This window comes from Mycetomoellerius zeteki, unplaced genomic scaffold (assembly GCF_001594055.1).
Source record: "Mycetomoellerius zeteki isolate Tzet28-1 unplaced genomic scaffold, Tzet1.0 scaffold182, whole genome shotgun sequence".
Lineage (NCBI taxonomy): Eukaryota > Metazoa > Arthropoda > Insecta > Hymenoptera > Formicidae > Mycetomoellerius > Mycetomoellerius zeteki.
In genome coordinates this window covers 434548-460382 of record NW_017256778.1, presented here as the reverse complement: position 1 = coordinate 460382, position 25835 = coordinate 434548, and the positions used below count along the sequence as shown (strand labels likewise).

The 25835-nt window shown below is 36.7% G+C and overlaps 1 protein-coding gene across 2 annotated transcripts in view; it reads right to left on the bottom strand.

Moving 5' to 3' along the window:
* Positions 1 to 25835, bottom strand: part of LOC108721758 (membralin) — a 66064-nt gene that overhangs the window by 25050 nt on the left and 15179 nt on the right. For both annotated transcript variants that reach the window (XM_018446495.1, XM_018446494.1), the window contains exons 8-9: positions 25288 to 25371; positions 17712 to 17844 (exon numbers count right to left, since the gene is read on the bottom strand). In XM_018446495.1, coding sequence (XP_018301997.1) covers positions 17712 to 17844; positions 25288 to 25371 — 217 coding nt within the window. The remainder of the gene's footprint in view (positions 1 to 17711; positions 17845 to 25287; positions 25372 to 25835) is intronic.

Sequence of the window (25835 nt, the reverse complement as noted above, 5' to 3'; positions counted from 1 at the left end):
TTTTATAATCGAATTAGTCTATAGTTATTATTCTATAACCGAATATAATAGTATTTATTATATAATATACTTATTTTAATATAAAATTTTAAATTTTGATTCTTATATGCCCTTTTATATATTTATTGTTTATTTGAATTAAGAGTCCTTTGTTCTTATCAATATATATATTTCTCATCACGATTATCACAATCGATGCAAATTACATAATAATAATTGACGGTAAAATAAAGTACACGCATATGTGGAATAAAACATGTAATGACAGTGAATGTAAAAATACATGAGCAAACGCGCGCAAAAATGAAGCGCGATTTTCTTCACTAGTTACCACCGTGTGAGATTTTCACGATAGATGAGTAGAGGGACAAAGAGTCGGCGATGGCAATGGCGACGGCGACTATGGCGACGACGATGGCGACGGCTACAGCTTTCGTCGCGACGCGATACCACTCCACTAATTAGGCATTAGCGCAACAAACAACCCCAAGGTACCGTGTACCCTGCCTGAGCTCGCCTCCACCGCTGTCCCCGCTACCGCCCCGCCGCGCTGTTTCCCTTAGCCATCACCTCTAGAAACCACCCCGATCTCCTGGACGGAATGCTCAAGTTACAAATTAACTTGTAGAGATCATCCGTTTCCACCTCGGTTCCACGAACCCGCCCCCGTCCGTGGAAATTCAAATGCCGAGGTGCAGAAAAAGGAAAAAAGCGAAACAAATGGGAAAAATTCCCTTTCCACCCTGACGATATTTGAACCGAAATCCATAAATGTTCGGATTACAAATAAATTTTCTAGAGAACATGATTTAATACAGGCCTTTATATCTCACAGCTCAAATAAAATCGAAAGCTGCGCGATGATAATTTTTTATTTTGTATGCTCAAATGTGAAGAAAAAATTCAGTGCATTCTCCGTATGTTATAATCCTTACGATTATAACAATATTACCAAAACAAATTGTTAAAACAAAGCAACATATTTGAAAAAAAAACAACATTTTTTTTCTCCACGTAGGAGCATTAGCGTTGGCGGAAACTATGTGTATAGAATATATATACATATATATATGTATATATTTATATATATTCGACCCGTAAACATTAAATCGGCTAAATGAGATACAGCGAATTTTCTCGCTTGGAATCTCACAACGGTCGCGCGCATTTTCTTCCGCGTCCTTTATTTTCGCTTCTCGTTTTTCTTCGTTACACGAGCCAAAGGAAGCACTCGTTAACAAGTATCGAGGAAGACCAGCCTCTCCCCGCGAAATGACGAATCAGCGAGGCGTCTCGATTACGTAAGAAATCGGGAAAGTAACGAGGTCTCGGCGATACACTCCGATCCCATGGTAACGCCACCCGATAGGCATCCTCGTACGCTTCGTGACTCGAGGCGTTTCGAGTCGTTGCAAAGAGGAGAGGAAAAGCGGGATGAAGCATCGGTTGTGAGAGAGCGTCGCGGCAGCGGGCCGAATGTTACCAATTATGAGGAATCACGCCTGATCGATTTCAGGATGTGAAATCGCGCTGTGAGCTCTCGCTACATCTTGTTAAGGGTCTGGAATTGAACGACGCGAGAAACACGAAAGACAGAGAGCAAAGAGGTAAGACGAAGACGACCAGATTCGTTATTTTCTAATCCGATTAAGTTTAATTTTGCACATTCTACAAAGCAGCAATCTGTCACGGTTCGTTTCTTTAACAATATCTTATTCTTGTCTAATAAATTATTGAAAAAGTGAAAAAAAATTCAATATATATGCAACTTTAATCAGCTTCCTTTCGGCTTAGATTGAATTTTCAAATCTCTGCACGCGATATCTAGTTAAAGCTTCGCAATTTAATTACTTCTCTGTACGTAATATAAGTTTAATAAAAAAAATTGATTCGAAGAAAAACTGCATACAATTTCCAAAGTCGAGCTTAGATTTGTCGGTAATCTTAGAAATGATCGCCGAAACAAGCAAGTAGATCATAGATAGTCGAGAGTAACCTTTCGAGAAGAGTCACGAAAGGCAAGAGTTTCCGAATCGAGTAAATGAAGTCCTTTAAAGTTCGAGTCCTGTCGAGGAGTAAGAAATTCGTACTTCCTTGGCTCTCGCCTCGAGAAATATGCTAGTTGTACGGCGGCAAAGTGCCGAGTACAGACAAGTAGACGATGTAATTCCACATTTCGCGAAACTTGCTACCGCGAGCAGGCTCTGATTCCGTCTATGATATGCGAGAGGAGTTGTAATTTCTTGACGATAATCGCGAGTAAAATTCCGTCTACAAATGCGGAAAGCTTTCAGCTCTTATACATCATTAGTCTCCTCAATGTTCGGGGATCGATTATATTATAATTGACTTATAAATTATAAATATAGATTTACGCTAGTAATTTGTGCCAGCTGCAGCGCACAAAATTATATGCATCTATTGTATTAAATCAAAGTTATACCCACAATTATAACAGGAAATTATCACCATTAATCAACCCACGTTTGTTTAATAATTATTTAAAGAGCAATTTTTATTAAATTTATTATATTTTATATTACAGTATCGTTGCGTCATCTCTTCAAAATTTTATTATTTTTCGTCACATCGTAAAGAAGACTTTTATTTGCATAAAAAATGTGGATTAATAACGACATTTTTTACTGCAAATCTCACGATAATAACTATAAAATTTTAGAAAATTCAGGATTATTCATGATAAATATTCGAGTCGTAGACATGGAAAAAGCACGAACAGTGATGGTAGCGGAATTAAAGAACACGTGACGACCGAATTCTTAAAATTGAAGAAAACTTCGATTTCTTTGGGTGTGAACAATAACTTGGTAATCAAAGAAGACGCAGAAGATGAAAAAAGATAGCGTAGGGAAGAGAGAAAGAGAGACAAAATACAGTATTTTCGATGTTTTTTTTCATTTTCACTGATTTTTCATTTTCATCTTCCCAACCTTCGCAATCACCTCTCTGTAATTAACCTCCATTACGGTTGTTTTAGGTGTATTTTTCCCGTCCTCTTCTTCTCTCTCCGTTCATCGGTCCACGCGACAGGAGTAAAAGAGCCGGTTTCCTAGAAACACTATAGAAAGAGTGAGCATTCCTGCATCCTCCATCTCGATCGCCGTCTACGTTTCCTCGTTTGACATTTTCACTCCATTCGAGCTTCCTAATTATTGCGAACTTCGTCTCGAGATGTGTTCTCATGGAGAGCCAAGACGGAACATCGCGGATTTTCGCGACAAATCAAAAGTGAGAGATAATTAGGATTACGATGAATAATTGGGAATCGCGCCTAGTCGCTCCAGTGAGCACAGAGTCTGACGTTCTGTTTGTTGCTCGAGGAAAACCGGTGCCGTTTTCAATAAGATTCTAATTATCGCAAACATCCTGCTTCGCGCGTCGCGTCAGGTTTGTACAACTTCCTTCGCTTGACTCAACCCTAAACTCTCAAGTGCCCAGAACTATAACTGGAACGCATCTTCCAAGACAATCTCTCGAGATAGCTAATTTCCATTCACAGTTATTTCGAATTCACGTTATTTATTTTCGCAACGCAAAAATGATGCTCGATTTAAATCTTCTGTATTTTTTAGGAGGACGTATACACCTTATGCATTATAATGATGCAATAATGTTATGATGTTCCGATTTACCATTAAGCAGCCATTCAAAACGATCGCTACAGCTATTCTCGTATTTGCCAAGATGAAATTCCTTCTAGATATTTGTAATCACAAACTGTTGCTAGATACAACCGAAGATATCATATTTCCAAGAATATTAGTCTCTTAACAAACGATGAGGATATTTTACGAGAGATATATATTTCGAGCAGTATCGACAGCGATTGTTGCCAATAAGCAGTTCGATGTCGGGAAATTCTATCAAACCGTCGCGAAGCAATTAGCAACGGTCGTGTGCTGTCTACTTATCCACACTCGCACATACATTCACTCTGTCGGCAGCATTTCCCAGAACATCCATATTATTATATCAACTCCTGACGTTATTAATACGCTCGTTTGAGTTTCGGGCATCTTCCGTAAATTATCGTCATATTACGAATCGTATTACTAATTGATACGCATAAATTGCGTTATCAATTTGGAAAATGTCAGAGAGCGTAAAATGATAAGAAATGCAGAACACGCGATCCAAAGTATTTGTAATTATCGAAACAAAGTATTTGTACGCATTTATTATAAATTGCTAAAGTGTTACTCAAATTGAAAATAATTAAGAATGATTCAGAAATTCGACGTGTGCAATATATATACAATATATATATATATACGGTAGGACTTAAACCTAAAAACTGGATTAACGCTGATGCCTCAAATTTATGCAACGAGTATTCTCGTGGAGTGTTTTCCAGCGAGGAGAAGCAAGCGCTTTCAGAAATCTTCTACTGGAAGGAATGAGAGGAAGGCTTCGTTTCAGACGGACGGTACTTCCTATGACAGTCCACAGCGGTATTTATACGTAAAGGGGTTGGAAGGGAAGCGACGCGCGGCGCCATTACTATGCAAATAGATTCGGAGTGACACGACGAGAATGGGCTATACCATGGTGCACCTAACTGGCGCCCGTCAGGACACCATTTAATAGTGTAGTTTCGCCTGCACACGCCACTGCACCCTCCACTACCACCGCGTACCATCAGCAACCTCCAATACGAGTAATGAAATTGTCCATGCGCGAATCAACGGGACGGGACAGAACGGAACGGAACGGGATGGGACGGGACGGGACGGGACGGAACGGGACGGGACGGGACGAGATGGGATGGGATGGGATGGGATGGGATGGGACGCTAGGCGATGCGAGGTGAGGTGAGGTGAGGTGAGGTGAGGTGAGGTGAGGTGAGGTGAGGTGAGGTGAGGTGAGGTGAGGTGAGGCGAGGTGACGCGAAGCGAAGGGACGCGACGCGACGGACTTCCGCGATCGAGCGAATATGTCGTTGCGTGCCTTTTGCGCGCCGAACCAGATTCACGAGGATTTGTTGGAATTTCAGGTACACAAATGAGTGCAGGTACGTCTGTACACTCACAATGGAAAACGCAATATGGGCGACGCAACCATATTCGACCACGATACGCAAGGTCCAAGTAAACGTAATGGTGATACGAATGATATTAAGCGCGTGGAATTTCTCATGGCTCGACAGTACTACTTATCCACGATTAAAACTATTTCAGTCTTACAAAATCACAATTGTATAAAGATCAGAATGCACGAGAGGTAAAACTAATTATTCCAAACTGAATTAACGTTCTTGCAAGTTGTTGTGAGACAAGATCAAAAAATTTGTGACACTTCTAGAAATTATGTACAAGAATCAATGTAAAAAATGAAAAAAATAACTGTTACGTTGTTCCATATAGGTATCGTGTCTAGTCTTCCTGATAAAGAATAAATATTTCAGCACATAAAATGTAACAATATTTTTATTAATCATAATCTTACTCGCATATACCTAGTGGAAACAACGTAAAAAAACACAATAATCCCAGAGAATAATTCATTTAAATATTCACTATATAAGATACATTAGAAATGAACATCTCTCTAAAAGTGTCAGGATTAAACAAATTCGCCGCATTATTCATCGCAAATGAGTTCTGTAGCAGACACGCAAATACGCACATACGCAAATACCAATTAAACTTATAATCTCAAAACGTACGATCTCATGTGAAACTGTCCACACGTGCCATTTGCGTTCAGCGGCAGATTCGCGAGGATTTGCTAGAATTTGAGATACATAAATGGCTAACTATATGCACGTACGTTGTACGATGGAAGTGGGCGAATACGCATCGACGGGCATGCGAAACAGACGAGGTGAAAATAGATGTGATAAAAATACAAATGGAACGACGAGAGAAGGGAATCACGAACGGTGAAACAAATATCGTAGGAAATGTTTCCCGGTAGATTTATCGTGTATTTACGTTTGTATTATATTTTTCCGGTTGGTCTGCTTTCATTTTATTTACCAGCCGCAATTTTTTATCGATTTCAGTATTCGATTTGACTCGAATCCACGATGCGTTCTTAAATCTCGTAATAGCGACAACATTTTAGGAAATTGCTTTACATGAATTACTTTTATATCTACTATAAAAATGTATACGTTACTCATATTATCTTTTGGTACACTTCTGCTTTCTCGCCATAATCTTCTGACAGTTTTGTACAACGCGATAATATGGTCTTCCTTAAAATTTTTACGTTTTAAAAGTTGACATTTTTTGAAAGTCTCAAGAATTCTTTCATAATCTTCTGCATAATTCCTGCGAAAATTTAACATTTCTCCCTTGCGATATTAATTAAACGGAAAGTATTACCATTCCTTTTCCTAAAATACGCTTCGTAAAATGTTGACAAAATATACGTAGCAACGACCATTTATGTTCTGCTCAAAAATCCGTTTTGAATTACACATGCCGAATGGAATTTCATTTTGACAACGTCATAAAACCAACCTTTGGCAAACATACGCTGGAACTCAGTTTTAATGACACGCTGAATTAATACCTGCATGACGCATCTGTCTTCTTTCCGTTGCTTTTTTGCCATAAAAACTCATGTTAAATCTCACATATGAAACTTTGCATACTTACGAAAGATACAATTATTACAAACATTAAGAAAAGAATAATTTATGTGTATCATAAACTACGGTCTTTTATATATATATATATATTGAAATTGTGAAGAAATTGTAAAATAATAACACACTGTAGCTTGAAAATAGAGAAATGGAGATGTCTTATTTTGAATAAGTGTACGGATTTTATGCTTTTCAATTAAAGTGTAGAAGATTGCATCAGTTATCTTACGAACAAGAAAATTTAATCAAGATAAAAGCATCATATTTTATAAATAAAATTTAAAGGAACATAAAAAGTCAAATACGTCAATAGCGGATTTTTCTGCGGAACATACCGGGATACATTTGATTTGCTTTTTCTTTTCTTTTTTTAGCAAAAGTTACTCAACTGAAAAAAGAGTCAAGGACAAAGATTTAATGCTAAGTGGTGAAAGGATGCTTAAAAGTGCACGAGAAAGTGTCGAGAGTGCTTAAAGCGGTCGGTCAAGAGTACGCCCAAGTTTCGAGAATGATAAAATTACCGTGTTAAACAGCGATACTAGTTGGCAGAACGCTTAGGCGACCGATGGAGTTGAGCGAGTGTATAATACGATGACAGTAGTTTACATACACACACACACACACACACAAACGTAAAAATAACATTCACAATATAAGGCGCGTAAGTAAACTAAAAAAGTTTATTCCTGAGAATTTCTTGCTTAAACGAATATATACCATGCTATTTGTAATCTTTATTGAAAGTTAAAGCGATGCAGATTTGTATTCATTTTATAGCAGCGTAGAGAGTCTGTTCGATCACACGGAGAAGACGGTATCAAGGCGTGCACAGATTACTGTCATCGTCGTTAATTCTCATTATCTCTTAATTTTATAAGCGGGTCTCCTGCCGCGTTGGCGCGGCATTCAATGCATACAACCGCTTCACTTAGGGTACAAAATTGCAAATTTCTTTGTTCTTCGTTTACTCTATATTTGTCTTGATTTTCTTTCGCCTTCTATTTCTAAAATTTTCAAAAACTCCCACAATTAACCAAAGTCACATACCGTTTTATCGCTATCGAGAAATTAATAAGTTTCTATAATAAAAAATAATAGTGGTTTTATACATATCATTTTTAATTAAATCATGGAAATGAATCTATTCACGCGTAGAAGCGATCGACTGCGAAACGACCAATTTGTTAGAACTTATCACCGATCACTAGAGTGCAACATTAGAGTGTTTCGACTCAAGATTGATGTTTCTTCGCCTTATATACACACACACACACACACACACACACACACACATATATAGTTCTAGCAGATTGAAACGTGAAAGCAACCCACTGTTACCATCAAATCACTCTATCGATTAACCCTAACTCATATCACAAAACATGATTAGCCCGCCTCGGTGATGAACAAGTGTACTCGTCCACTTATTCCGTACATTTCTCTTCGCATTCGTATGTTATTAATCAATCTGATTATGAGCGAATAAGGAAAACCATAAGATGAAAAGTACCAAAGTTTCCAACATTTCGTAATTGGAGTTTTCCTCGCGTTTACGCATAAAAATAAATTCTAAAAAAATAATCCTAAGACTGAAATGTTTCTCGAATTTTAAGGAAGCTTGCGTTTTGCAGAAAAGAACGAGTGTAGGTACTATTTCATAAATTGTTAATCATTTTACACATTTTTAAAACCTGTTAAAATTATATTAATGCATGATTTTAAATTTAGGTATAATTCTCGAAAATAGGTATATTAGTTTAAAGTAATAATGGCAAAAGAGAGATAATGAGTCTTCAGCCGAAAGACGCATTTTTCTGGACACGGATGACAGTCTGTTTAGTATTCCAAACTGTGTGGTCGGGAGTCAAGACGATTAATTATACTGGTTAATTATCTCACGAGGACTAATTTTCTATCCACTGTTTACGATTAATCATGCACCTTGTCACGTGGCAAATACCATCCCGACTTTTCATTTTGGACGGAATACCGTAAAACATACAGTGTCGTTAAATGATATTAATCACGAGTTGCAACATAATTGTTTCTTTCAGCACATTTTGCCAACCATTAACGAACAGAAAATATATTTTCGAAATATGTAAAATATTTCAAATACGTTATTGATAAATAAATAACATGAAAAGATATGGATTTTAATTGGAGCACGTATATATATTTCCAAGAGTTAAGTAATTGGTATAAATAGTAATTAATAAATCCAAAATATTTTTAATTTTATTTGTAAACACGCTAAATATATTAATTCCAAATTCGAAATTTTATTTCATTAAACTTAAAATTTGTAATACTATAAGTTTATATCACATATACGTCAATTTTGCGTTAATATACCAGCTTATATTTTCACAATGAGTCACTACAACAGACAAGTGAATCAATAAAAGAATGTATGTATATTCTAATAAAAACTATTCCCTAGTCTTATATGCGTCGATGTTTTATGAAATAAAGTCGTAAATATTAATTTTAAATGTCAACTATACTTATATCAAATTGAAATTTTTTTTAAATAATTCATATAATTTTTCGTTTCTTTCATAATAATTCAGTGAAATAATAGGAATTCTGATTTTCGATTTTTAATAATTTCACAAATCAATCGGAAAAATTGATAACGATTGGTTTATGACTTGTGTCCGTTATCCTGTTTTTCCCCGTTTTTGTTTTTTTTTTGTAGTCATAAAAAAGCGACAAACACCTTTTCTTCGAGCATCAGACGTAAATGTAGATCCATATATAGGTATAAAGGTAGTAGGAGGAACCCCTGTAGAGCTCGTACTGTATTTCGGCACCCTGTCGCGAGGACAAAAGTGGCGACCGATCGCGTACGATCGAGGGAACGGGAGGATGAGAAGATGGTTCGCGGAAAATAAAGTCAGTTCTCGGTTCCATCAAGCGGCCGTCAGGGAGTCGACCGCCTGTACCGTTCGCTTGGCGCCTGTCTGACGCCCCCTTTTTACCTCCCTTTCGCCCATCTTCTCCGTCCCTTCGCCCTCCCGTTCCTCTTTCTCACTCCTTCCCTTTCTCTCTCTCTCTCTCTCTCTCGCGCGCGCGCGCGCGCGCGCTCTCTCTGTCGAGATATCCGAGACGAACGGGGCACCCTGATTAAAACGCCAACTCCCAGGATATCGAGCTTTGCGTCTTCTTTTTTTTCTCACACCTCCGTCTTTCTTTCTTACCTTCACAGTGTCCATCTTCGGAAAGTAAATATCGGTAGAATAGAAAAACTAATTATAGTTCTTTAGATGGACATTCCCCGCGAAGTCGAACAAAAAGACATAGTTTAAGCTTTCACTCGCTGTTGAAATCCGGTTGCCGCAACGGGGTGTACTCGTAAAATAGAGGAGCGGCCTAAGATCGCTCGTAGGATTAAAAGTAGAAGCTAAAAGAATCCTGAGACAGAGACCGATTGTAGGTGTTCCAAGAAAATATTTTCCTATGCCCGTCTCGCTTCATTCTCTTTGAAATACTAAGAGCGTGTAGAATAATCGCAAATGTAACGAAATTATGTTATTTTTTCAGAGAGAATTTTTATCTTATATTTTTACATTCTACCGAAAATAAATTTCGATCTTAAGCTACAATTTTGTCCAATACAATTATCTTCAACGTGTGATACGATATACGACATTAATGTAGAAAATCCGTTTAAATAAATCGTCTAATTTTTACGAGAATTGTTATCACAAAAATAGCTCGTTAAACGTGAAAATTATTAATTACAACAAAGTTGTCGATGTGTATGTAATTGATCATTTCATTAATACGGCACAGAAAACATAATCGTATAAAAAACATTATTCTGACTTTATAAATACTACAATATCGTCATATTCTCGAACAAAATCCCATACTCTAAAAAATAGAAAATTATTCGCTTAAAAAAAATTCATTTACCGATTATTAGACGAATAAAAGACGGTATGGCAATTGTAGAGCGCAACGTGGAAACTGATAGTTCGAGCTGATAGTTCAGTTAATCATACACACCGGAGGAGACTATTTTTGAATCGATTTAATCCTTGTCATGATATAATTTGACGATACGGCCAAGATTTTCCAAGCGCAAGCAATTGGAGATCATCGGCCCCGCCTAACGCGGTACACCGACGAACGCGTGAGGTACCATGGCCTCGCGCCACGGTATATACATAGGTATACGTTATGTTTGCACTGTAATTTTCCACCCAACTCGTCGGGGCGCTCCCGGTCGACGGCGGAGCCACCCGACCATCCACCCTTCGCCCATAACGTTGAAATAACACCCCACGCAACTGCTCCGCCACTCGTGCTATGTGTTTACGAGTGCCTACATCCGGGCGTGAGCGCGTGTGTACTGGGTCGTGTGTTATTTATATAATTGCTCAATAGCCTCAATTACGGACCTTATTCAATCATAATCATCCTCCGGTGTTATTTGCGGACAAGCCCAGCTGATTGTAAGCACTCGACGCTCCGCTCGCGTCGCACCGTCGATCGACGCGTGGCGTCGTCGCCGCCGACGCCTGCGGGGCGCGAATATAAGTCCTTCTGCGAAGCGTGGAAGATATAGAAATTTATACGCGCCGTCCCGTCGCGCGTTTCGCTAGATTCGTCTTCATCTCGCTCAATCTCCTATTGAATAGTAGGAAAAATGTTATTGCTTATTCATACTTTGTACTTCATTTTCTATATCGATGCGATTGTTTATTGTATTCAAAATAACAGCTTGCTCATTTTGGCTTCGTTAATAAAGAGAAACGAATTTTAATTTCGACAATTCATCCCGTAGATATCCTATGTCCTTTTGAATACGTTGTCAATGAAACGGAATGCGCGAAAGGCAACGAAAGATATTTTCTGTATCTAAGTTCAAGTCGAACTGATCGTGCGTTCGAATCCACGAAAGTCGTGAAAGAACCTGGTCCGTATTACGGATCTAAAGTACAAGTCTCTCTTGGTTCCATCCCCGTGATTCCACATATATCGAAAAACGTTTCTCTCTTTTCTCTGTCTCTGATCGCACCGTTGCCGTACTCTCGTAAAATGGATACATTCTAATTCCATTAAAAAGGTGAAATAATCGCGGTTATAGAGAAACAATTATAGAGCGGCAGCGCACAGCTGATGAAGACAATATTACACCAAATATAATGTATGCATGCGTATTTCTGTCGTTGAGATAACTTTTCTTAAGAGAAATGTTCCATAATATCAATGTGTTGTTTTGCTAACATCGATGAGAAAACACACACCACACACACGCACACGCACACGCACACGCACACGCACACGCACACGCACACGCACACATATATTCGATATTACTCAATATTCACAAACGCGAATTAACATCATACTTGTTCATATTTGTTCGTTTTCATCGAATTTTTATATGCAAAAATATTTTTTATATAAATTTATTCGTAATCTTGTCAATCAATTTACAGAAGAATTTTCAAGAATATCAATCGTACTGTCCGACGATTAAGAACGCAAGAGTGAACATAACCCAGCATCCATCATATTCAACGATCCATTCACTTCAATCTTTTGTAAAGAATCGTCTGACTTTTCCTCATCCACCATTCACTTGAGCAACTTCACTCGAAATTAATTTCAATCCTTAAATCTGTATGCAATTAAATCTGTATACATATATTTAGAAATTTACAGTAGTAAAATATTCATATAGACTGCTGCAACTTGAGATTGTCGCGTTTTGATAACCGCAATGAAAACAGTTATATCTTTACGAAAAAATAAGCGAGAAGAGAAAACGGTTGAGAAACTTGCTTTGTCGAAAGATAATAGAAAAAAAGACTAAAGAAAGACCTAGCGAGAAGCTCTGCTCGAGTTAAATTAAAAATACATTCCTTTCAACTACCGAGTACCTAAGATCACTTCCATCTTCGGACGTCACACTAGTCGCTTACAAATTCTTGATTGCATCACCCTGTATGTATTCGAAAAAAAATTATCTCACGAAATAAATCCCACTATATGTTCTATTGATGTAATACGCCGCAAACGAGCAGAAAAGTGAAGAGCCAAGATAAGTAATCGACAATTTCATCATGATAATGTGCACTCGTCACAGCATGTGCAATTTCTCAACAAACCTACGAAAATCTACAAGTATAACAACTTCCGTATTCTCCTGATCGTCTACTTTTTTATTTGTCAAAATAAAACTCGATCTAAAAGGAAGAATATTTAACGATACGAAAACAAATCAACACAACAATTTGTAACAATATCAAGAAATCTTCCAAAAATGTGCAGAACAATAGAAAATTAGCTATATGTGTGTATGAATATCTAATAACGTAAAATCACATTATTCCCGCCAATGAGTTTATTTTATAATATGTAAGAATTACAATCAAAGTCCAGATACTTTTTGAACGGATCTCGTATAACGAAAGTCACGTACAATCAAAATATCTCGACAGAATTGTTATTTATAATCTGTTTTTCAATCTATGATAAACAATTCACAATTGCACCACGTGCAATCTTTATAAAAGCAAACATTGATATATACAATTAACTTGAGAAAGATAATGATGGATTCGAGATTATCCAACGAACTTCAGCGAGGCTTTTCAATAAAGCACTTTTCTAATTGTTTTCGAGGACGAACCCCGCGCGACTTCACACGTGTGGTATAGCGAACCTCCGTCGAACAAATGGATGAAACTCTTACCACTTGATTGAGGTTTTAATGCTGCATAAAACCAATTGTTCGATTGCATTTACGATTTTTCAGAGAAATAATTCATAAACATTCAGTAAACAATTAAAACGTCTTACCTTTTTTATACAAATCTTTAATCAATAAAGTAAGACAAAATTTTTTGGCAAAAAAGTTCATCAAATCAATTAAGGAGGTTCTCGCGTTTGATGAAATATAAGACAAGTCTATAATATACATGTAATACAAAAGTTAATAATATCGATAATACCTAGAAAAAATTTCATTGACTTTTACCGTACCATTTTGAAGATATTTAATTCTAAAATTTATAGAATTTTACATTACAAGTTGAAGGTATAATCTTATTTTGTAGTTATTCTCTTTTAAATTGAGACACTTGCGTATAAGACAGCAATTTAAAAATCGTTATAATTATAAAGTAAACACTTAAGTTTGTTCTCGTAAAGTTTCATTTAAACTGACCGTACAGTTTACAAGAAATTTATATTCTTCAATGAAAAAAGCTAGAATATATGTCAAATGGACGATGCGTATACATCAAATAAGTATCTTATATAACTTTTATTTTGTCATTTCGAAAATATTTAGTAACATATAAAATTAACAATAATTATGTATAATGGCACAAGATATTGTTAGTAATCTTTTTATTCCATTATTTAAATTGTTTTACATATTATTATGAATAAACTATCTATTGACTAGGAAGTAGCGCGAGAACCTCCTTAAGTCATGATACTATTCCCTGTATTACTATAATTGAATAAGGAATATATAGCAACGCCTAAATTCGCATATCAATATCAGAGGATACACGATCGTTGAACTTTCTCAGTATTATTTGCCCTTAGCAATATCTAGCCGCCACATCTCGTACGTGTTACACGACTTTTCCTCTCGTATACTATTCTGATTTCACTTCAGGAGTTTTATTTTAACCTATAAGAATGACGACGCCGTTCTTGGAAAAAAGTCAAAAAAGTTGCACTTAAAAGTTTGCAATATTGTATACCATGTATACAACCTATATAAGAGTGATACGCAAAAAAAAGAAATCAATCTAACATTTTTGTCGTATGTAATTGTAGCGCAAAAAATACAGCAAAAATCAAATGTACCATATATTTTTCATATAAAATGGCAAGTTTATCAGTTGTCAGCGTGAATTAATTCAAAATATCTGCATTCACGACATTCATATTAAAGAAAATAGTTATGCCATCACCACAACTTTTGCGCATTTCTTCCTTCATCTCTGTCCAAAGATTTAGTTTATAAACAGTGGCAGAGTCGTAATAGGAACTAAATACGGACTATCCGATAAACCGTTCGTAAGTGGAAGTTGGATTTCTAATTAAAAGCGGATGACCCGTGAAAACAGTCGACGGATAGTGTTCATTGGAGTCCTAATGCACATCTGACGTAACTCGTGCCTAATCCGTGAGCCGCGTTTAATACAAAACGTCCTGTATACAGAAAATCCGCGATACAATTGAAAACGCTTTAAACATGAGGAAAGTGGCATTAATTAATGTATACTACGTATAGAGACAAGTTGGCACAGGAACTACATATAGCGCTAATCTGACGTCATAGATGCTCAAATCAGAAAATAGTATTCGATAGTTTCTCCGATGAATGTATAAAAGATATTGGTGTTAATATTTAATATTTAGTAAGCTTCGAGCATAATTTGATTTATTTATAATATTATATTCGAGTACTAACACAGATTACGATCTTTTCGTTATAACTGCAAAAATTAATATCAAAATTCTCAATCCTACTAAATATTAGCGTTTAAAATTATCGTTATGGGCACAGCGCTGCTCACGATAAAATTATCTTTTGTTTTCTCTCATTTTTTATATATCGCACAGAGTGGTAGTAACATAATGATCGTTTCGTTATGTGAGTGACAACGTGTTTCACGAGACAATTCGATTTGTCTTGCAGACACGCGTCGCCCTCGATAACGATCTCGATTACTCCTGCCCGAGACACAGCTTCGCTCACGCGATTAGAATTGATCCTAATTACACCTCAGTGTAAATCCCGTATTAGAAGACTACGAAGCAGGACGCGCGGCGCGTACTTGGGCTGTTCGGAGACTCGAATACTATTACCGGCGTCAGATCTATTTAATTGTTGCTAATGCCAGTTCTAATGATCTGTTTCCAATCTCTAGTCCAACTGCACACTCAGGTTCCACTGATTCTCACCAAGCCCGAATACAAATTGAAAATAGATCAAGCGTAAATTTCTCGTCTCGCGAAGTAGAATTTTATAAAACATTGATAGTTTGCCAACACAAAGACGCGAGAAAATGTGATCTTGTACTATTTTTTTAAGAATTCTCTTTAAATTAAATATTGAAACTTAATTGCATTTTTCACGAGGGACAAGTAAAAAAAGTTAGCAAGAGAAATGCATTTAAGAATTTCTTGTACTTTAAATCCTTAGAGGGATCTATTCAGGATTCAAAGTAATTCCGTAAAAGCGGACCAATAATAATAATCCGTAAGAGTTTGCGTCCGAGTCGAAATATAGGATTTCTGGACCGATGTAAGTTCCGTCGTTGGTGACGGCTTTGTTTAATCGTCACCTAATGTCTCTAATGTTCCGATCTAACCCTTCGTTCGTCCAGGGAAATTGCCTCGCGGTATAGTCCTTCCGAGAGATCTAAGCTATACCGAGCGTAAAGCCCGATCTCTATTGTGAAGTTCTCAGTTGAACCTTGCTTTGACGTCTCTGCGTAGGATCAACTAGATTGTTGAATCAGCGAATTGCTGTTCGATGTTTGCGGAATGTACATCGATCGTACATTTATAACCACAGATCAATGGACAGTCTGTACAGAAAGGACGTCCAAATTCGATCGGACTCGATGGTTGTAATCGCATCACCAGAATATGTCAATAATCAGATATAAAATATATTCATACGTATTTGGCGAATTATTAATATGGTAACTTTAATTAGACCATCCGGATATTTATAATATATTTTTTAGACACACATACATGACATGCGAGGTCTGTCCAAAAAGTATACGAGTTCTGCGTATATCTTTGTATCCTTGGGCATCCTATTGTAGAAAACAGGCATTCAGAATTTGTGAGGGAAGACCTTGAGGAATATCCCCACCAAGCAGCACGACCCAACAGCTGTTCAGTTGGCAATGGTACGCAGTCATGTGAGCATCGCATTTCACCTGCGCATTCATCTCACCTGATTCAGGATTTTTTCAACTTGCGAAATAACCAGAAGTCACGGAGCTATATGTAGACTGTACGGGAGTTGGCGAAGTTGAACAATGCCGTGTTTATGGTCCTAGTAAAAAATTCTGAATCAGATGAAATGAATGAACAGGTAAAATGCGACGCTCGAAGTTTTCGACGCTCACACAACTGCGTTGCCGACTGAACAGCTGTTGGGTCGTGCCATTTGATGGGAGTATTCCTTCAAGGTCCTCCCTAAATACAAGAGAGATAGGGGGAGAGAGAGGGGGGAGAGGGGGGGAGAGAGAAGGGGGAGGGGGGAGAATGCACACACACAAAGACAAAAATATTTTTTACTACTTTACTTACATATGTTGTCAAGGTCATCGGAATTGGGTCCCTTATAGTGCACAATTACCAATACCTCTGTAGAGCAAAATTACATCTTTCTCTATAGACGGAGACTTTCTTATAGAGAGTATGGAACTTTTCACATCCAGAGCTCCTATGAGTGTTGAATTCATCACACTCAGAATTTGGGGTATTTGGGGAATTTGGGGAGTGAAAAAAAATGTTAATTTTTTACAAATGTTAAAAAATTTTGAGTGATTTGAAAACAGTATTTGACTAGGGTGTATAGGTAGAAGTATATTTCGCACATATAATAAAAAAGATAAAGTATTTGTGTTATTTTGAAATCATCCCCTCCCCTCACCGTTTGGATGAGGTATTCCACCATTTAGAAAATTCAAAAGTCTCCGCCCTTGTCTCTCTCTATTTTGTATAATCACAATTATAAAAAGGATTCAATTCCCTAATAGGGAATTTCAAATACATAGTTTAGAAAGAAGCTTGTGCCGACACAGATCGTAGCAGTTTTAGCCAGTGCTATTGGATTAAAGCGAAAAAGATTGCTCGCTAGCAGGTTAGCTAACATATCCGACACGCAAGGCTCACTCTACTTAATACAACTTGATCCTTTTTAATTAAATGCCCTCCCGATCATCTTGTCTCTTACCGGGAACACTCTTTTAGATTTTCTTCTTTACTACTTGGTAAACCTTCTACTGCTCGCGATAATCGAAACACAAGATATGAGGAAAGACATTTGATGTTATTAATTTTGGCAAAATTAATGATAATCACATACCTTAACCAATGCCTTTTTGTAAGAGCCGTGTGACAGCAGATAGCATCATATTGATCGGCAAGCCACACTATCAAGATTATATAAAACGCAGTGGTTGTATCGTTGAAAAATTCAGACATAAGTGCCTCCATTCCTAGAAAAAACAAGCAGAAATATGTAAGAGTAATGACAATTAAAAAAAGCTGTCGCTGTTGTCCGATATTTTGCATCAAATATAAAATTTCTTTTATATTTTTCATAAAATTTTTTTTAAATAATGTGCTTATAAATTACAATAATATAACACTGATATAATACTAAAAATTAAATAATGTCAAAAGAACAATCGATTCTAATGTTATCGAATGGATGCGAGCGTGTCCTATATCAGTGGACAGTTTTCCACACAATTAAAACTCCGAACAGTGAACAAGATTCGTTTTTCGTAAATTTATCGTCATTGCATGGCCGTTATGTTGTAAAAACGATGTACCATATCGATCTTTCTTATCGCTTCACAAACGTTAAACATTCAATCTTACTTAACAAGTAAAACATTACTACGAATTAAAATGTCTAAAAAAAAAGATGAGAATAAAAAAAATACATATGTATACAATATTATATTTGCCAATGTGTCCTAATGACCTAATGGATATAGTAACGATACACGAACACTCATAGAAAAAAGTGTTTTTATGTTATTTGAAAATGATATTAAAACACTTAATATGAAGAACAATAATCGCGAAAAACAAAAAAAAAGCATTTGTTCTTATGTGCGATTACCGTTCTTCATTTTCACTGATTGTGAGATATGTGGTCGAGTCGGTATTTATAGATCTAGTCGGATTCCATTTAGTCGATTTTTGAAAAATATTCCTGTAAGTCGGAAGAAAGTAGACGTGCACGTATATTACGTGGGAGATCGTCGTGGCAGTGCTAGATGAAGGTGCCACAGACGCGCGACCAGCAAGGATGAATGGTCTTGAGACTAAGGGCGCGACGTTAGATAATTAGTTTCTATCGGACACAACGCGACGGAACATGGAAAGAAAACAACGCCGCGGGAATGCTAACAAGCGGGGCTCACGTCGCTCGTATCCGGGACGTACGCAATACGGCCAAGATACAGAAGTACAAATCGACGAAGAGACGTAGTCTGACAGCGCTCACGGGGGTAGCTCGACAAAGTGAGAAATTACTTCTTAAGAGAGCAGGGCGGCCGATTGTCTCGCGAAGAAAAGGAAATCACTTATGCCGCTATTGTAACAAAAAAGTAATGTTTGCATTGGGATTTTTTCCAAATATACAAATGCTACCTACAAATTATCGTGTTTATTTTCATCTATAGATCCTTTGATAAATCTAGGGATCGATTTCTTCTCTCAAAAATTGATCGAAAACGATCGCTCATCGTGATTTGTTATTTTTTGTATCCGCAACGTCAAGTACCGTGGTGAGAAAGCCACAAATGAAATTTCTGGTGATTCTTAACCCTAATCAATACTCGTTCAGAAATTTCCTTAACTGGTATTCGCGAGTCCGGTAAATAATTGACTGACCTTTTTTTTAATTTGAAGGTCAAAATCTAAGGAATAAGATTATGTAACTTAAAATTATGTGACTTACAATTATATAAAGAGAGTTGTAAAAAAATATTTGTTAGAAATAATTTTTGTAGTTGAAGAAAATGTTCGAATCCATTGAACTCATGAATACCGACTAATTAAGTACGTAAATCCTGAAATTATATTTTTCCTTCACATAAAAAGTAAATAAATAATTAAAGATAATAATTCCAACGCAGCAGGGTTAGCAAGTAACGCGTTACTTGTAACGTCGTTACTGTTAAAAGTTACTTTTTTGGGTAACGATTGAGTAACGACGTTACATTTTCTTCTGAGTAACGTTCATGGTAACGCAGTTACATTTTTGGGATAATGATAACGATTTCACTAGTTACTTTTATCGTTACTTTATTTCTATTTACGTAAAAGTTTTAATCGTAACTAGAGAATATATACACTGAAAGAAAAATTTGCAGATTTTAAATAAATATTTATTCCAATAGTACTAACGAAATATTTATTTATAGTAAATAAATATTTATTCAAAATAAAACAGTTATGTTTAAATCGAATAAATATATGTTTACATTTAGTAAATATTTCGTTAGTATTATATTATTGGAGTAAATATTTATTTAAAATTTGCAAATTTTTTTTCTGTGTACATATATGTATACACATATTATATATATATATATATATGTATACATTTATCAGTTTTTGAGTTTTATTCCTCTACTAAAAAACAGAATTCTGACATCCTTTTTGTATTATTATATGCAAAAATCTGCATATAATGCGTTTTTCGTTGGCAGAATTAGTGCGCATTCAGTGCACTAAAGCTTTGAAACCGCTGTACAATTGACGTAAAGATATATGGTTAATAAAAATACAGAAACGAGATAAACCGCGAAATCCTCAATACATTTTATTATGCTATTTGATAAAATATATACTTTAGGCATTTTATCAATTGAGATATCTCATTTTTATATTTAGATTAGAGTGTACGACGGCTTTAATGTGCATTGAATGCGCACAAGTTCTGCCAATATAAAACGCTATAACGTTCTATTAATGTTAAGAAAAAAAAGTAACGAAAAAGTAACGACTCGTTACATTTTGAGTGACGAGGTAACAGTAACGAGTTACTTTTTAGAAAAAAGAACGATAACGGTAACGAGTTATTTTTATGAAGTAACGTTGCCAATCCTGCAACGCAGTAATCTTTTTCGCCTATTTCTCATGTTTCTAAATATTTCAAGATACCGTAATAAATATTATATCCCAAAATTGCTTGTAAAAAAGTTATAGAAAAGACGTAATTGCATCGACCTTGTCCATGTTGCTCCAAGTTAAGAGTTAAAGCAACTTGGGATCATGCGACTTCGTTAACAACAGAATACGCATGAATCAGTTATATATTGGCCTGTGCCGAAAGGATCGTTAACATCGGATAATGCGTGGATAATGCACTCGTTTAAATGCATACTAGTCGAGCATTACCTCACCGTATAGGTAAGCCTTTAACACGGTTTCCTGCCGGAGAACCATCTAACTCCCGATCATATCCCCATTCTCTTTCCTCTTCAATTTTTATAAAAACGCTCAAATTCCAGATACGACAAACAGTGATTACGATCTACGTCCAATAATCTTTCGAGATTGAAATTGCACTGGTATAACGTTGCAATTTACAACATATTTAGTATTTTTCTTATGGTAAAATACTAATTCAGCTGCAATCATTCAAGCTTATGTTAGAAGCTTAGAAAGACGTGAAATATACATGATACAACCGATGGAATGGGACATTATCAATGAACGATCGCGCAAAACACCGTGGTCAAAATTGGCGGAACGGCATGGTTCCCAATTGCCGACTGACAGAGGGTTCACGAGTCATAACTAATTCGAGGCCATGACTACACGCACGGTTGTCGCACGGGCTCTCGCGTAATTGCGTGTATGCTCCACGGCTCACCGACGCCCAATGTCGGTGTCGACTGATCGAGCGTAAACTTAGGCCTTGTAAATAGGCAATGATTTTAAATTAGTGCTCTTGTTGATTTTATCAGATATTTCGTATATGACAATATGATTGATGGAAATGTCAAATGCTTTAAATACAAATACATCTTTATTTCGTCTCATAAATATATCAAAAATCCATAGATAATAGTCAAGTAATTGCACAATCTCGATAATATGTAAATTGACTACAACGATTTTTATCACGTATCTACCGCGTGTTTAAAATAAATATTACAGGTTAATACCTAATTTCGAAGATAACTCTCGTTGGCAATTTTAGAAATAAAATAACGTTACGTTAGTTAAGGTTTCTAAGAAGGAAACTAAATATCATTGAAATATTATAATTGCACAAATATTATATATAATAACACATAGCGCGCTGTTGCTCCAAGTTCATCCATTAGCTACGATTAGTCGCGCGAAGAATGATGCAATTCATGTGTACATTGCGTAAATTCATATCTGACGCAATGCAAAATAATACTAGAATGTGCGTCGCGCGTATTTTCTGAAGAGGCGGTAGCTAATAATGTGGTTAATCAATGGTCAACTGTGTACAGCCATCGCTCACGTGTCATCGGCATCGAATCGAGCTTGGTCGGTACCAATATCGCACACAACTCGGCAGAATCTATCCTCTTCCTTTTTCTCTCTTCCCATCTAATAGACATAATATTTCCCGCTGACCGACCACTGTGCGAACACGTTTGAGTTTGATCGAACGCGAGATTCGACGTACTTGATCGAATGCGAATAAATACAAGTGACTGCAGTTCATGGATCCTTACGGAAATTCTTTTGTCGAAGATTGCTGTTCTATAATAACATTAAACGTGTTTCGCTTACTCATCAATCACTTGTTTCTATGTTAATTATCGTCTCCCATATGAAAACTAATCTCAGATAAATTCAGGCGTATCACATGAGAAAAAAACCTATTATTACAGCTTGTGAAACGAATATGATTAATCCGATCTCAAAGACGCAAGCCGTAAATTTCTTTGAAATTAATTTACAAAGTTCGTTGCGGATCGGTTACCACTAAAGATCTATATAATTGTTAGCTACTCTACTTTTGTAAACTATACGGGTAGTCCTATCTTCGTTGGAGACACGTTCGCGTCTTGTATAATGCTCGACTATATAAACTCGCAGATCTCCTTTCGCGAAGTGACTGTTGACGAGATAATTAGGAGCGAAATCGTACTCGTCAAAGCATGGAAGATTTAATCAAGGACCAATCAGGACTCGCATTAACCGTCGTATGTCAGAAGCAGAACGGTATCGTAGAGCGAATCCCGGGCAAATTATCCACTGCTACACCAGGATCTTCGCTGCTGCAGACGCTATATTGTGCTTTGGCAGCAGAAGCGGCTTTAGAGTTGGCGAAGCAGGGGGCCATAGACTGTAGTTTAATCTGCTCTAGCGCCATGATCTAGCCATCCCATTGCGTACGTCGGCACCTCGCATATGCGAAACCGTAATCGCGATAATTTGCCTAATCGTAGCATTACAAGAGCGAGTTATACTTATTTGATATCACGATATTGTGAAAATGAGAAGCTCACTCGATATGTCATATGGAACGAAATGCACAGAGATAATCCGATTTCAATTATTTTTTATTACATCCTGATTAATCCATATCCTATAAGCATTTTGGAATTTTGCGATTCCTTTATCACAATGACAGTTAGCTATTAGACAAGCTATTAAATGCTATTTATTCCCTTTAATCTACCAAGGCTGAGACGTTTGCGCTCACGCGCCTGTGCAAAATATGCTAATACGTATACGGCAGCTTCGCATCAACGTTATAAGCAGATAAACGGAATGGCGCGGGTACAACGTGTTCTGACCGTCTCTGAAAATGTGTTTACAGCATGTTAGGCGGCCGATCATGCGTCACTGATGCACAGAGGCGCCGGTGTGCCTTCGTTCTTTGACGTTCCATTATGCAAAATCGTCTTCCACGTCGTACCTGATGCCAAATGCCGAACGACGCGTGGACGATTTGACGTGAATTCACGCTGATGATGCCACGGGCACCCGCCAGACAAAATATTGCCCATCAACGACGTAAACGCAAGGGTGAAAATTGAAAAAGAACATGCCGAGCCGAATGGCAAATAGCGTTGAGAAAACGTTACGCAAGACACCGAATATAACGTGTAATCTAAATGCTAACGTAAACGATAAGGTATACATTTTGAGATTATTTAGAAAATTGCAAAAATATAAAAACGTCAAATATGGCAAAGTTACTTGCAAAAGTTGAAGAACTTTTTCTAACGAATTACATTATTACAAAGACATTGCATGAATATTCCCTTAGAACTTTTATTTTATTCAAGGAAAAATACTACAACATTATGCTTTCCATGCTTCTTATTATCGTACAAATTGGGAAAAATTGAAAAAAATTAAAGGATACAGAAATGCTAAAATACAAGAAAGGAAAAGAGTAACGATATATTCTCTTTGATCGAAAGGTAACATGTGATAAAGACACGAGAGAAAGCTGAGAGAGCCACTGCAAGATGACGGATGGAGAGAGCAGGAAACGATACAGGAACTGGAACCTATTACTCCAGATAACAACTTCCCTAAGGCTTCTTTTCCTTTTCCTACTTCCAGCTATGTTGATTTGATGTACATACGCGCGCGCGCGTGTGTATTTTTTTAATTTTCGTACGCGTACGATTCTCTTGGCAATCCCCACAAAGGGGGGAGGGATGCGAAAATTTACCACTTCTATTGCCACATTTCGTTCAGCTGTCTGCTGACCGCGTAACTGGTGGTATATGTATAAATGAATGGATATCCTACTAGACTGTATATAAATCATTTTTGTGAAATCCGAAAAATATGTTGCAATCTTTTTCTTTATTTAATCAAAATTAATGACTAGCTGTAATAGCATTCATAAATAAAACGAAGGAAAATATATATCGTGTGTGTATATATATATATATATATTGTGTGTGTGTGTGTGTGTGTGTGCGTGCGTGCGTGCGTGCTGTATGTGTGTGTGATGATGATGCCGATGATGCTGCTGCTGCAAGCACACAAGTAGCGACTTGAAATATATGTATTATAATTCTGTGCTTGTAAGTGGGCAGTTGTGCTCAAGACAAATAGAAATAGAAAAGCTAAGATTAGATGGTAAGGTAAAACAGAGTATCTGATGTTTCAATAAATATATTATATGAATAGCATGAAAATTCGTGAGAAAGAACGGATTTGAAACTCGTTAACAAATTAAAAGAGGTACTTGTCGAGAGAAACAATTTATTGCATACAAAAGTATCGCAATGCAAGGAGAGGAAACAAAGATCGTAAATTCAGATTCTATCAATGTTTTCAAAGCCGTTGGATAGACGGGAGGATCAGAGACGTGGTATTTTATGGAGGTCAATTGGACCATTGGTGCCAGTGGACACGCGAAGCGTGAAGAGAAGATATTCAGGTCGAAATGGAAATGGGTGTCGCGCGACGCCGCCGCCACTGCTGTTAAATGGGCTCCGAGCGGGTTACCCAACTGTTGCGCCTTCATCAGAAATTTATGCAGAATCCTGGGTTAACCGTCCCGGCCAATCAGCTTTGTAACCGAGCTAACGTCCTACCGGCGAGAATTCGAGAGAGCAAGAGCAGTCGTGATTTAGTAAAAAGGTATTTAATATTTCACTCGCACGTCGCGACCAAACTCCAACGTACTCACTTGAGAATTCACGGCCGATTGATTATTCCAGCTAAAACGAATCATCTTTCATCGAACACTCACAAAAAATTACAAATCGAACACTTACAAAAAATCCAAGAAATATGTTTGAATTTAAATGTAAAGTCCAATGAATGTGCAAATGCTATACAACCAAAATATTTCATTTTCCATGAAACATTTTCCAAGAAAACATGACAAAAATAAGAATAAAATATACCAACACAAATAATTAAAAATATACGTACTTAAGGTATATAAAACTTACCTACTAATGCCAAGACTACTGTCAATAGGGAAGCAGCTGGCAACGACACAGTTAAGTTAAACTCCAGCATTTGTATAAGGTCAACTAAAACAAATAGAGAGAAATGCGAGTTTTAGTGTTAAACTTACATAAGCATATATACGAGATAAAATATTTTCTATTATATTTTATAATTTTTATATTCGATTATTTCCTCGAGAAACATGTATATCGAAACAATTTTCGTACAATTATGTATAAAAAAATTCATATAATTCCATTTAAAAAAACGAAGTTGACCTTGAAATCTCCGAAGCGCCTCCACCTGGACAAAAATTATCACCATATGATAGCCCCCTTTATATACATCGTGTAATTTTGGTATATATAAATTTTTTTCTACGCCTTATAGATTAGAGGATATTTCAGGTGGCAATAGTTATTGGGACACCTTGTATGTATATATATATATATATGTGTGTGTGTGTGTGTGTGTGTACACGCACACGCCGTCGCGTAAGTTCATCGCAAGATATAACGCTATGTGGAAATCGTTATTCCGGTCGAGG